The 15,105-nt window shown below is 44.9% G+C and overlaps 1 protein-coding gene across 1 annotated transcript in view; it reads right to left on the bottom strand.

Annotated features, from left to right (window-relative positions):
• Positions 1-1,210: 1,210 nt before the first annotated feature.
• The window catches only part of cacng3b (calcium channel, voltage-dependent, gamma subunit 3b), a 34,720-nt gene continuing 20,825 nt past the window's right edge, over positions 1,211-15,105 (bottom strand). The window contains exons 2-4 of the mRNA XM_076267090.1: positions 10,697-10,780; positions 3,359-3,499; positions 1,211-1,731 (exon numbers count right to left, since the gene is read on the bottom strand). Of these exons, the coding sequence (XP_076123205.1) occupies positions 1,211-1,731; positions 3,359-3,499; positions 10,697-10,780 (746 nt within the window). The remainder of the gene's footprint in view (positions 1,732-3,358; positions 3,500-10,696; positions 10,781-15,105) is intronic.

Raw genomic sequence — 15,105 nt, forward strand, 5'->3', positions numbered from 1 at the left:
GGGACTCCATTGGTAAAACTTTTCTCCCCGCACATTTTTGGTGTCTTGCCAATGGGCTTTGCTGTCAGAGGTCGCACAGTGAGAGCTACTTTTCACGATGAATAAAATGGCCGACACAATGTCTCTTCTCTGCAGCGAAGAGAAGAGGAGAGAATGAAGGGATAGTGGAGGCTGCAAACCCCAAACACCCCTGGTGGGGATGGCATGGAAAACTGGGAAGAGTGGCGCGCCAGCCAAACTGGTGCCAGGGCTTTGGGAGGATAGCGATGGGTGGTGGCAAAACACAGTGATTCTTGGGCTGGGGTTGGAATTTCTCAAAACACCGGCCTGTCCCTTGGAGACAGAGGCGATAGAAACCAACTAGTGCTATTTTATTTATTTATCTTTCTTTCTTTTTTTCTCTCCTTTTTTCTTTCTTTCTGTCTGTCTTTCTTTCTGTTTATTTTGTCACTGCTGCGTACAATTACTAGGAGCGAGAGGTGTACCATTCCCCAGCCAAAAAAAGAGCTATTGAACTGTCCCGTAAGGCGCAGCGGGGGTGGGGAGGGGATGAACTCAGACGTTAGCCTCCGCCCTCCCCCCATCCCCACCCCTGAGGAGGAGGCCCCAGCAGGTTTGTGCATCTCTCTATGAAATAACCCAAGCCACCACGTACAATATACAATATCTGAAATCCAAAACAAAACGAGAGAAACATCAGAGCTACTTTGACAACGTGAGACTAAAAAGGAGGGGGAGAAGACTTTGTTCCATCCAAGTAGCCCTTGGGGAGGGGAGGATGTGTTTTGAATTTGACTACAGGTGGAGGAAAGAGAGAGAGAGAGAGAGAAGAAGGAGAAGAAGAAAAAAACAGAATTAAATGAAAGGGTGGCTGAAAAAGAGACTGAATAAAAAGGAAGCACCAATGATCTAACATTTACCATCTATATTTAAATAGAGTGTTACAGAAAGAGGGTAGCAGCCCTGTCCATCTCTAGTGGCCTTCCCTTTGGCTGCTGTTAGGGTATAGGCCTTTGGAACCAACTCAGATGAATGAGTCTGAATGCATTTTATAGCGCTCAGACTAACCCTTATTAACCTACAGTATATGGTTTCTATGCTGGTCTCTTTCTCGAACACACACACACTCTCTTTCTCACTCTCTCTCTCTCTCTCTCTGTCTATTTCTCTCTCTCTCTATCTCTCTTTCTCTTCCTCTTTCTCACTCGTTTCAAACAGGGGTGGTCCTCCTGTTGGCGGCATCTTTAAAGTCCTTGGAGTTGGAGTTGTGCGCGGCGGCCGCCTGCTGCTGCAGGAACTCCCTCTCGGAGTTGAGCAGTGCGCCCATGGCCGATTTGCTGGGGTCCCGCGACAGCGTGTACATGGAGATGTCGGCGGCGGCGGGTCCCGTGTAGCCGCCCTTGCCGATGGGCGAGGCGTCGCGCGAGGCCGGCTCGCTGCTGCGGCAGCTGGAGCGGCGGCGGAAGCGGTAGCGGTAGCTGGGGATGCGGCCGAACGCCGACGCCGACGACTTCTTGATGAGCTCGGTGCGGGACTTGGCGCGCAGCTTACGGTGCTTCTCGATGAACATGTGCACGGCCAGCACGCCCACCATCTCGGCCATGATGAAGGAGAGCGCGCCGAAGTAGAAGCTCCAGCCGTACGAGTAGCCACTCTTCTTGGAGTCGCTCTGGCCGGGGTCGCCCGAGTTCGCCGAGATGTAGACGATGATCCCGATGATGTTGCTCAGGCCTGGGTTCGTTCCCAGTTGGGATGGAGGGATGGGGAGAGGAGAAAAGAGGAGGGGAGGAGAACAGGAGGAGAGAGGAAGTAAGGGAGAAAAGAACAGAGCATTAGGGAAAAGAGAAAGAAAAAGGGGACAGAAAGGAAAGGAGAGAAGAGGAATGAAGTGATAGAAAAAAAAACAAGAGGGCAAACAGACAAGATTTAAAAAAGAAACAAGGGGAAGAGAAGGAGAGAGAGGGGAGGAAGAAAAGAGAGAGAAGAGAAAGATGATATAGAGGGAAAAGCAAGGGGAAGAAAAGGAAAGAGAGAAGGGAGGAAGAGAAGGAAAGGAGGAAAGAGAAAGTGAGGGGAGAGAGAAAGAGCAGTTACGACTTGCAGCTGAGGCCCATCATTCCGAATCATTACACCAGAATGCACCACTTATCATCCATGTGGAACAAAGAAAATAAGAACAATTAGGATATTTTAATTAGCTCCTATCTTTCCCCCACAACTGGCAAAGAATAATCACCAAAATGCCATTGAAAGACCAAAACAGAACAGAAGGGACAAACTGTTTTCATAAGCACCCTGATTGTCTTTTACTGTGTGTGTGTGTGTGTGTGTGTGGTGTTTGTGTGGGTTTATGCAACAGGGCAACGTCACACACAGACAGGGGACCCACTAATTGATCCGACACACACTCCAGTCTCAACACACATGTGCCTCACTAGCAAGCAAATGTGTTTGCACCGCGCTGCTAACATGTTCATCGGCAAATATTGAAACACTGCGGGCTCTATTAGCGGTTCCCCTCTTCTGGCTGCCAAATCACTGGTCGAAATATGCCACCAGCAGGGGCCAGAAAGCCACGGCGGCTTTGTGTTGTTTACCTGTTTGTTTATTTCTCTCTCTGGCTCTCTGGGTTTGTGATGTCAATCATTTGCTGTAATCTGTGTAGTCAACATGATCAGCTGAGCCTATGGGGAAGGGTTATTACATTACAACCTGTTCTGCGCTAATCCCTGCCCCTTGGGCTCTGCGCGCTGATAGGCATCCACCTGAACACAGGTCAGGGAGAGAATGTACTCAGGCGTGCCGACGTGCAACACAGTGCAGCCTCTGAGGCGATTTCAAGGAATCGACTATCTTTGTTTCTAAAGTAACATACAGAAACTTGTGATATTTCAGCATAACTCATTCAGGGATGTGTGTGTGTGTGTGTGTGTGTGTGTGTGTGTGTGTGTGTGTGTGTGTTTGTGTGTGTGTGTGTGTGTGAGTGTGTGTGTGTGTGTGTGCGTGTTTATGCTCTCTTATGTGTTGAAAATAACACAACTTGTGTTGTTTTTAATACATCTCTATGTCTAGATAGGGACAACACACTTTGTGTTGTTTCCAACACATTCGTTTTAAGAGTGTGTATGTACATAGCCATGTGTGCATGTGTTTGAGTGTGTGTCCATGTCTGTGTATACATCCATGTGTGTGTATGTGGGTCTGTGAGTGTGTGTGTGTGTGTGTGTGTGTGTGTGTGTGTGTATGTGTGTGTGTGTGTGTGTGTGTGTGTATGTGTGTGTTGGCACACGCCTATGTGTACCTCTGTTTCCTTCATTGCGGTGTACTGTACAAGTACATAGGTGTGTGGGGCTCTTACCTGCAGAGACAAAGAAGATCCCGGCGCTGAGGATGACGTTGTGGCGACTGCGGTAGAACTCACTGGCGGCCACACAGAGACCGCCCATGAAGAGTAGACCCACACTCATGATGGGGAAGATACTGGAGGCTCGCACGGCGCCTGAGAAAACACATCACCACAACACCACACACATCAGAACATGACACAACCTGGGCCAGATTCTCAAATGGGCTTGTCTTGACTGTGCCTGACCGCTTTGGTCTAAAGGTGTATTAAATATGCTTTTTGCATATTTATGTGTAGCATCAGTTGAAAGACTCCATGTGTATTGCATTATTTGTTGAAGACAGACCTTAGCATTTCCTTTGTGGTTCATGGTTTATTAAATTTGGATGTTTGATTTGTTTGGCTTCCTCAAACCTGCTTCATTCCAGCACAGGCAGAGCCACAGTAAGCCCAAAACAACCCTGCCAGCAACCCCTGTTTTTAAGGACAGCAAAAGTATGATTGTTGCGGCCTTTGCTCTTTGTACATATTCCTTAAGTTAGAGTAGCTAAGTATCTGCAGAAACGCCCAACTGCATATTAACACCGTATTACTTTAATATTTAAAACTTGATCCCATCATATCCGACCTAACTTATTCTGTACATCTCACTCAAACTATACAGAAAACACACTTAAATGAACACCCTTGACATCTCACTCGAAATCGCTCTGCAACACTTCTGGCAAAAGGGCAATTTTGACTAGTGACTAGAGAACGAGCAACGATCAGACCCATCTTCTTCCTGTGTGGCATGTTTTGCGATGTTGATGCCAGTTGCTTTGAGTGACTCAGCAGAGATTTTTTTCCCTCCGCCAGATACTGTCATGTCAATGGGTTTGGCACGCGATTAAGGAGGACGGACATGTCCGAAATCCCCCCTTCTGTAGTGTTTGCCGTTGATCAGACCCAATCGCTGGCACTAATGAGGAGACATTTGGAGTCCTTTCCTCCCGTTCCGCCGAGGCTTCTGATGATGGGGGAGCTCTGCAGAAAAAAACTCCTCTCTTTCAGGCTCTCACTGCTGCATGCTAAAAGCTTCAAGCCTCAGCTACTGACTGAGTGCTGCAACACACATACACACACACACACACACACAGCATCTGTCCGACAGCACAGGCAAAGAGAGGGAAGGAGAGAAAAAAATAAAAGAAAATAGAGGAAAAAAAAACAAAAGCACTTTACACCTTTCTCTCTTGTTGCCCTCAGATGGTTCTGGAGCAGAAAATTAGCGTGAGGCGGCCACATATGGGGCCTCTCGTGGCTGCCTGACCACTGCCTGAGCGCCTTGGTCAAAGATGGAAGTCAAGGAGGAGGGAGGGAGCCTGGAGACACGGATGCCTGGATGTGTCAAGAAGAGCCAAAGACACACTGGCTCAAAAAATGTGCAACACACACATACCCAAGAATACACACTCCACACACACACATGTGCACACAAACAGACAGACACACAGCTCTTCTGAAAGTTATTGCTGGTTGCTAAAATCCTCCAGAAATGTCTACTGTTCTTTTGAATCTTTCTGAAGAACAGTATATTTTCATCTACCACACTATTATAATTTAAAAGTTACTTTTGCCGCGGCTAGTCAGTTGAAAACCAGTTTATTTTTTTATCAATGGCAATGGAGTTGGGAGAGAGAGAGAGAGAGAGAGATAGAGAGAGAGACAGATGAAAACACCCTGGAACTGTTTTTGTGGGAGTTTAGGAGCCTTACTCAAGAGCTGTTGAGCAGAGCTTGCCTGTTTGTGGGGCCTTCAACTTTATCCCTCTTCATTCAAGTCTCCGACGACCACAAGACTCTCCAGGGGCTCAGGAGTCTAATTCTGGGATCATAATACGGGGCTTTGCTGTTCCTGTTTGTTCATACAGAGGAGAAAGCACCCTTCCAACAACCCCCCCCCCCAAAAAAAATAAATAAATAAATAAACAAACAAACAAATGGCACAATCCGCAATTCCCACACGTGACTAAGTTGGGCTTTAATGTGAGCACGGACCAGACGCTGTTTAGCAAACATTGGCTCCGTTCTCCATGCTGTCCTACGTCATTCAGAATAACGCGCTTATCAGGGACGAACACCCGCGGGAGACACGAGAGGTGCGGCTGCAATAATGATCTCCACGTCCTCCTGTTCAAACTTCATTTGTCCTTCACCCCAAATTGATTTGCCCCCCTCTCTCTCTCCTTCCCTCCCTCCCTCCCGCTCTCTTCATCCTTTCTTCTCTTTTATTCGTCAGGCTCTTCAGAGGATAAGCAGTCTCCACTGACTCACCTCATTAATATATTGCTGCCCAGAGGGAGGAGACTAAACTCTCCTCCATCAACCAATTTGCCTCCTGCTTCCATCCCCAAGAGCTGGAGCACAGGGCAACACACTCACAAGGCAGGGAATGCACCAAGGTCCAGAAACAAGGCCTCATTGCAGCGTATGGACATATGGCCCTAATTTCCCAACTATTAGCCGCGGTTCATACATGGATTTTGCAACATTTCTTCAGCTATGAGGTTAATACACGGGGGCAGCTAATACTAATACTAATTACTGTAATGGTCACCCATTAGAGAATACAGTTTTGTTGAGCCTAGTCAACCATTGTCCCAGAGATGTCCTCTTGTGATGTATCAGTAGGTGGAAACTGGTGGTAAACAGTCTTGGCACGGTACCTTCCCCCAACCCTTCCATGGACAGGGTATATGCGCAGTGGGCACTGTGTGGGGGAGGGGGAGCGAACTGCCAACGACATGTCTGATTGAACATGAATGCTGAGCCAGTGCCTGTAGATATCATGTTTAACCTTGTACTTATGTTCTGAAAACATGAAGACAAAATTGGTTGGCCATGTTGGCAAGAATAGAGTCAGTCTTGTTAAGAACACGGAAAACTGACATGGTCAGAATTGTCAGAGTCTGAATGGTCACTCCAAATCGCTATCCAATCATTCTACAGTCAGTAGGCTGACCTACATGGCTGCTGAGGCAGGAACGGAATCCACCCAGATCAGGGCCAGCTAAGGGCCACATCTGTTCCACAGCAGGCTCCACTGGGTAGGAGTGGTATTAGGACAATGGATAGTCTTCAGTGTCAGGCTAATGAAGCCTCAGCAATGACCACAGAGCAAGCACAGGAAAGGTTTCAAGCAGGAGTGCAGGAGAGAGAGAGAGAGAGAGAGAGAGAGAGAGAGATTGAGAGAAAGACTCTAAAAGAAAAACTAAGAGAAAACAAACAGAGACAAAGTAAGAACAACAGAAAGATGGAGAGACAGAAGTGTTTAAAGGAGAAATCCGGCGAGTTTTCACATACTGTAGATCTCCGTTTCTCGAGGTCGCCGAGTACTGTCGGTACGGAAAAACGACTTGAGCTAAACTTAACTCACTAGGCTTAACAAAACTGTATTCTCTGTAGCTGCCTGGCTGCGTGAGAGAGAGAGAGAGAGAGAGAGAGAGACTGAGAGAAAGAGAGATATTTTCTGTGTAAGGGGTTCAGAGAAGAGAGAGAGAATGAGAGAGAGGGATAAAGCAAGGGAGTGTGTGTGTGAGAGAGAGAGAGCGAGAGAAAGAAGGAAAGAGAGAATGAATGCAGCGCATCAGTAGGTGAGTCGCCTCTGACCTGGAAAACATTCCAAGTTCTGTTTCTCTGTCAAAATCAAAGTCCACCTCAGTCCAGCTCTGCTCACCGGGGCCACTGCCCCTAAATATTCATGCTCGTGATACATATCTACAGTCCACTGTACTTGACAAGCCAGAGCTGTAACACGCGGTGGAAGTGCTTTCGACAAGCCTCGCTAAAACAGCCCTTCGGGCAAGATTAAATGCTGGTCAGTGGGTAACCTTGTCCGCCATTGGCAGAACGTCTCTTCTCTCTCTCATTCACTTTCATTGGCTCGCCCCGGGATCTTTGTGGGAAGACCTTTTTGTGTGTGTGTGTGTGTGTGTGTGTGTGTGTGTGTGTGCATTTTGTGTGTGTGTGTTTGTGTGTGTGTGCGCGTGAGTGACTCCTCAAATGGCGGCTCTCCGAGCTAGACCTATTTCCCCAGGCGATGTGTTTCGAAGGGGCTCCTGTTTTTTAAAAGCGTTATTGGCAGGAGCCTGCCTTTGCAGTTTATTGTTTACATGACGGCAGTCCCATGTCGACTGGATGTTTGGCAAAGTCCCGCTGAGGCTTTGCTGACGGGCTGAATCTGTCCCCGTAGTGTTTATGTTCCCTCTTTGCCTGTAGTGCGCGGCCTCGCTGTGGGCTCTGTGCTCTCAAATACAATCACGCTGACAGAAAAACAGGGAGACATAAACACACACACACACACACACACACACAAATGGAAGAAGGATAAACTTTAGGTCTTAAAGCTTTATCAACACTGAGGATAAGATGGCTAAAGCAGCACATTATGCCAAACTCATTAAAATGGCCAGAGACCCAGAGTACTTTTAAAAACGATTCAATCCTGCTGCTGTTGCCGCTACTCGCTTGCACAACTGAAACCTGTGAGAACTATTTCCATTTCTTCATTGGTAAAGTTGACACCATGAGAACCAACATCTCATCTCCAGTTTTTGGATCTCCCAGAGATGTATCCCTCGGTCTGCGATCCCCAGAGGGTCACACCAGTGTCCCCCTCCCAGCTCTCTGAGGTGGCTTCTCAGGTGCTGCCCCTCAGACGTCACTACATCATGTCTTGTCATAGATGTTTTTGCCATAATCTGCCCACTTAGTTTGCCCATAGTTCATAGCTCTTTCACAAATGGGGTCGTCCCTTCCAGCTTTATGGGAGCACGTCAACTTATTGGTAAATTATCTTATTTGCCATTTACCCCTGACACTGTTAGCCTAGCTTGGCATAATTCACTAGAAGAGGGTTATTCCAGTAGCTAAAAGGGAACTATGAGCTAACTGGAACAATCCAGGCCTTTTCTGTGACTACCATTAGGCTTTAAAATAGTCTACTGCCACACATCTTGCCTTACTGTTGACAGTATAAATATTTTGCCTTAGCTCAGTCTGAGGTTGCACTTTGGTTTCTTGTCAAGTTCACCCCCTCTCATCTCATCTTGTTCTGATTTGCCCTCCATTTTATCTACATTTTACACTTATTTTATTTGCTTATTGTATCTTTACTTGTACTTATTTGTGTATGTATTTATTCACATCATTCCTCTACATATTTGTTCCTTTGATCTATGTTTTTTGTCATTTATTTTGCTCATTTGTAAGGCACTTTGGGTCAACTCCAGTTGTTTTTAAATTTGCTATATAAATAAAGTGACTTGACTTGACTTGACACATACAAACAGAAACACAAACAGTACAAACACTCAGTCACACACAACGTGCATGAACAGACACATGCAATAGGATGAAAATGAATCACACTCACATTAATGGATGCCGGGTTGCCATTGGCTACCAAATTGTTACAAGTGGCAACCAGATTTGGTTGGCTTTGGCAACCAAAACCTTATGCCTGGTCGTCAAGCTGGCAAAGCTGGCAACCACTTTTAAAAGTTAACATTAAGCCCTGGAACACACATAGCAACAATACGAAACAATGCTATTCCAACATACTGTAGACACGTCCATACTCTCACACATAGGGTGCCTTGCCCCTTTTTCAAGAGAAGTGTTTTGAGGGTTCCCTTCTTTAGTGTGTGTGGTGAGTTCAGCAGCACCCCACTCTACTGGCATTACATGACATTGCTACAATCTGCTTTCTGACGATACTGCAATTGTGGGGTGTATCAGGAACGGGCAGGAGGAGGAGTATAGGAGCCTGGTGGAGGACTATGTGCAATGGTGCAAACTCAATCATCTCCAACTCAACACTTCAAAGACCAAGGAGATGGTGGTGGATTTCCGCAGGTCTAAGCCTACTCTGCTACCAGTCTCCATTGATAGGGTCAATGTCGAGGTGGTAAGCACCTACAAGTACCTGGGTCTCCACCTGGACAATAAACTGGACTGGTCAGCCAACACTGACGCACTCTACAAGAAAGGGCAGAGCAGGCTGTACTTCCTGAGGAGGCTGTGCTCCTTCAATGTGTGCAGCAAGCTCCTCAGGATGTTCTACCAGTCTGTTGTTGCCAGCGTCCTCTTTTATGCAGTGGTATGTTGGGGAGGAAGCACAAAGAAGAAGGATGCGGGCCACTTGACAGGCTTGTAAGGAAAGCTGGCTCTGTAGTGGGAGCTGAACTGGAATGCATCACTTCAATATCTGACAAAAGGACCCTGAACAAATTGATCAACATCTTGGACAATTACTGTCATCCAGTTATTTATATATACTGTAGATATATAGACTTTTATCTTGCACTGTTGCACCATCACCATGATACTCATTCACAAAGAGCACCTTACCTTACCTTAGGCACAGAGGACCACAGGCTCAGTCCCTGCTTCAGTCATTGCAAGCGCACCTAATTGATTAATCAACCACTATGTGGATACTGTTTTTTAGAATTGTTTTATTTAGTATAATTTATCATTTGTATTTTAGTATATTCTTTATCTTCTACAGTCCTCTTTGCTTAGTTGTGTTTTTTATATTATATACTTTTAATTACTTTTTCTGCTGTTAGTGAATGTGTGTGTATGTTGTCTGTATGCTACTGTGACCTTGAATTTCCCCTAGGGATCAATAAAGTATCTATCTATCTATCTATCTATCTATCTATCTAATGAAGAACTTCAACATTTCATTTAAAAAGGAATCCAGAGAGTAATAGCGCACCTATACCATGTGAAAATCATAGCCCACCTGTAGTATATCATCTGTTGATGCTATGTGTGTCTGAGCTTTTCAAAGAATCCCACCTGCCTTTTGAAGAAGATGTCAAAGAACAAAAAGGGGGATTCAGATCTGCATGATTGTGAAACTTCTAGAGGGCAGGAGAGATTTATCACGAAGCATTGTCTATGATATGCTCCAGTGGATGCATCTAGTGTTTCAAGCTTCAGTTGCCAAGCAATTTCCAGACACGCTGCATCTAATCTATGAAATGGTAAAGTGAGTGGAGGTCATTTCTAAAATGGAGGCAAGCCATCGAACCTGAACAAGTAAAATAGAGAGGGGGGAAAAAATCCATCCCGCCACTGTGTGATGCTCCTTTGTGAGCTTACCATTTTTGTGCTTGAGCTTTTCAGGAAATGATGAAGATCTATTTGAGTGTGTGCATGTGTGTGTATGTGTATGAGAAAACACACATCTTTATGTGTGTTTTTGTGTCTGTGTGTGCAGGTAATAATAAAGTCTCTGCATTAGCCATTGTATTTCGGTGTGTGTGTATATGTATGTGTGTGTGCGTGTGTGCCTTACGCAGTAGGTACTCTGCTGCATCCTGGTCATAGTCCGCATCTTCAGGGAAGTGATCAATCTTCTTGCAGACACCACGAAAAGTCCCTACAGCCACACACACACACAAAGAGAGAGGAAGTAAAAGACAGATTAGGTATAGTTCAGACAAAAGCACAATGATTGGTTGGTATGATTTTGCAGTATACAAACCCATTTGCCAGAGACATGCCAACTGTAAGTGTGATCAATGTGAAACGTTGGTGGAACACTTAACCTTGATGGCTCATTTATGGATGATGAATGAATAGTCAGTTTAACATAAACTCAACAATTTCAGATACTGATCAACTAACTAAACAAACTAGACCTAAACCTCACTGCACTAAGAATAACAAGTCCAATCAGACTCAATACATGAATCCTTAATTGATCCTTAATCCATGAATTTACTTAATTCCCAACTATCAACAGTTGGTTTGTTTCCTGTTTATGGTGGGGTGATCCACACAGAGAGGGACTCCTGCTTGGACTGTTTTTGTGCACCTGATGTCTGGCCTAGAGACTGCACGCACACACATACATACAAACACACAAACACACATATGCACACATGCACACACGCACGCACGCACACACACACACACAGACCCACAAACACACACACACACACACACAAAGCCTGTCGTTTTGTTCCCGCTCTGCAGAGTGAGGCTGCTGTTCTTCTGCTGTTTTTCATGCATCCAGTGTCAGGTCAGTGAGCACAGTGAGCACTGCAGCTTGTGTACAGCAGCATGGGAACATGTGTGTGTGTGTGTGTGTGTGAGAGCGCGTGTGCGTGTGTGAGAGCGTGTGTGTGAGTGTGTGTGTGTGTGTGTGTGTGTGTGTGTGTGTGTGAGCGTGTGTGTGTGTGAGTGTGTGTGTGAGCGTGTGTGTGTGTCACCATGGTGCAGCGATGCGCCTCTCCGTAGTGGTCGCCAGTGCGTTCCGCTCCACGTGTTGCGGCGCTCAACATGACAAATGAACAAAACTAACAGCGCTGCCCCGGGGCTAGGCATGTGACAGTGTAATGAAGAGGCTTATTGCAGCAAATACAAACGCAGCCGCGCAAGACTCACGCCGCCCAGAGTCGCCCTGACACTTATTGGCATGTTGCTCAGTGGCCATCGCTTTCCCTCTCTCCCTCCCTTTCTCTCTCTATCACTGTCTCTCTCTCTCTTTTAATTCCAATTAAATTAAATCAAATAATGCTTTATTGGGATGAATGAATATCGTCTTTGACGCCGATAACGTCAAGTTACAGGTATGATATGTTAGGAATCAACTTTACATTAACATTTTATAGGTTGTGGTATCTCTCTCTCTCTTTCGCACTCTCTCTCTCTATCCTCGCCAAAACATTACAAGGATACAAGGATACAAGGAAGTTTATTGTCACATGCATATAGTTACTGGAAGTAAGAAATGCAGTGAAATTATGTCTGGTGCCTATTTGTGCATTTATGGGGGGGGGGGGTAAAAAGTGCAGTAGAAGAGGGGTTTAGTAGATTAAGTGGCAAGGGCTGCATAAGAAAGGTGGGGGAGGATTGGGATTGGGGGGGGGGCACCAACAAGGAGCACCCAAGAGCAACAGGGGCAAGGAAAAACTCCCTTACCAAGGAAGAAACCTTGGGCAGATCCATGGCTCAAGGGGCTAACCCAACTGCCAAGGGTCTTGGTGTGTGTGTTGGGGGGATGACAGGGGAGATGGGATAGTGTGCTGTGTATGTGGGGAGAGGGCAGTGTGCAATATGTGTGTTGGAGAAGCTTCCTCATGAGACAATGTGCTATTACTGTATGTGCACTTTACAGTTTTTGACGATTGCTTACACAATAAGACATAGCACTTGGAGATAAACAACTCCCATCTATATATGTCAAAATGAAACACTGTAATCAAAACTCAACAATCCTTTCTAAAAATTATTGCAACAAAACCACACATGCCCCATTTGAATTACTCTTTTAAATCAATAGCAACACACTGATGTGCTTTATATAAAACACTGCAGTCTTTGTGTTTCTATTTTTATTGTCATTTTCTCAGAGTCAGTGCAAACATTCTTACAGAAATAAAGAAAAATAGAATCACAGTTATCAATGCAATACTGTAAGTGAATGTACTCTAAACAAATCAGAAATGTATAACAAAACAAAAAGAGAAATTGCAAAAAGAGGCATGCAGGTATGAGGTTGGTGGTCAAATACTATTCATTGGTTCACTGAAAATAATTCTTTGATAGGTTTTAGAAATGGGGATTAAAGGGGGAAATACAGAACTGTACATAGGTACTCAATGTAAAGGTACACAATTGAACAGGTACACAATAACTTTATTAAGTGTGTTGCAGAACTGCAAACAATGTGCAAAGCAGAAAATGTGTTCAAGCTATGGTTACACAGTGTTTAAGGTAGCCTATGCTAAAAGAAGTTTATATATTAGGCTTTGGTATAAGCATTTGTTTTTAGTGTGTAAGCAATGGGCAAAAACGGTAATCAGCCCAGAAATTAAGAAGTAAAAAAAAGAAATTCCACAATTGTTCATCTCCTCCTTTGTTTTCTGCTCAGCTCTCCCTTTCTTTCTCTCTCTCTCTCTCTCCCTTTCTGTCTCTCTCTGTCTCATAGGGCACTGGCCTTGCTTTCAATCTTACAGCATCCCGCTCGCTCCGTCGGGGTCTGTCTTCCTTGATCTTGCTTTGCATCCCCCCCCCCTCTCTCACACACACACACACACACACACACACACACACACACACACACACACACAATTAGACCAACTATTGCTCATTTTCTCCATCTTTCTCTCTCTCCCTCGCACACACACACACACACACACACACAATTAGACCAACTCTTGCTCATTTTCTCCATCTTTCTCTCTCTCTTTCTCTGTCTTGCTGTCTCTTTACATCCACATCTGTCCAGCTGCCCTTTCCCAAGCTTCCCCCTGTTCTTGCTCTTGTACACACATACAGAGAGAGAGGAGAGAGAGAGAGAAAGAAGCAGACGTGCACACACACACACACACACACACACACACATACACACACACACACACATACACTCATTTCTTGAAATGGCAGTGTTGTTCAAACTCAGGTCAGCTGACATTCAGTGGGCTAATGCAGCGCTTCTCTACCCCTTCATTAAGCGCTCTCAAGCAGCCCCCACTTATTAAGCCGCCTGCCTGCCTGTCGCTGATCAGCTTCCACAACACACATCCCTAACTGACTGATGAGATACCACTCTGCTCATACACACACACACACGCACACACACACACACGTGCACACACACACACTCTCACACACACTGTACCTGTCTATCCTCAATGAAATACCGCTCTATGATGAAATACCTTTAATGATGAAATGCCGTTTTATGCACGCGCGCACACACACACACACACTCACACACACATACATGCACTGCTTTACAGCAACTGAAGGTTCTCCCCTCCTCCAGTCGTTAGAGTGACAACACACTAGGGCTGTCACTTTACGTTCGAAAATCGATTGCACAATCAATTGGACCAAACAACACAAGTTTCGAAAACTAAAATAGGGAATCGATTTTAACCAAATATGTACACTATTAATTTTAAACGAATTAAACAAATAAAAAACATAGATGTAACAAAATTCACAAACAAGAATACAAGAATATTAAAGAATTCCGAAGTGCAGTAAGCATTGCGAAAGCTAAAAAGAAAATTCCCACCAATTTTACGCACTGGAAACAGCTGTTTAAATCAGCTGCTGTGCTGCTCGTGTTTTGCCAAAAAATGGAGGTCAATGTGATCAACCTGTGCGACATGTAGAGAGACGAGTGATAGGCCCTAATAACTTGATGAGTACAATGTGGAAGTACTTCGGATTTTTGGTATATCAAACTATGGAGAAGAACAAAGCGGTAGGCTATGCAAACTGTGCAATCGAGTTCTACGTAGGCGAAATTTGTTTGACATTTCTAATCGTAAACACAGACACAGCTACGTTGAAGCCTGCAGTCATGTTTGTCACTGATGTAATGGCAGTCCACTCGGCTTATTGTTTTTCGAGAATGTTGTTTGTCATTGTGCACGAAACTTCACGCCAATAAATCATCAGAAATATTACTGGCTTGCGTCTACAAGCGCCCTCGTTACGTTCGTCCTAATGCCTGTTAGTTGTTTGTGGATTTGCCTATATTTGGCGTTGAAAATGGAAACGTCTTTAGACATAAAAAAATCGATTTTACAATCGATTCAATGAACACTTATGTCTCAAAAATTGAACAGGATTTTTTCTAGTGCTTTTAATCACGATTAATCGCTGAATTCCTATAGTTAATCACGATTAATCAAATATTTTATCGCATGATTAAAATTCTATTATTTTGCATTTCTGAACTTT

The sequence above is a fragment of the Alosa pseudoharengus genome, unplaced genomic scaffold, assembly GCF_046254945.1.
Source record: "Alosa pseudoharengus isolate Yale_2024_CS ecotype anadromous, Long Island Sound unplaced genomic scaffold, YU_APseudo_1.1 YU_APseudo_1.1_scf_4, whole genome shotgun sequence".
NCBI lineage: Eukaryota > Metazoa > Chordata > Actinopteri > Clupeiformes > Clupeidae > Alosa > Alosa pseudoharengus.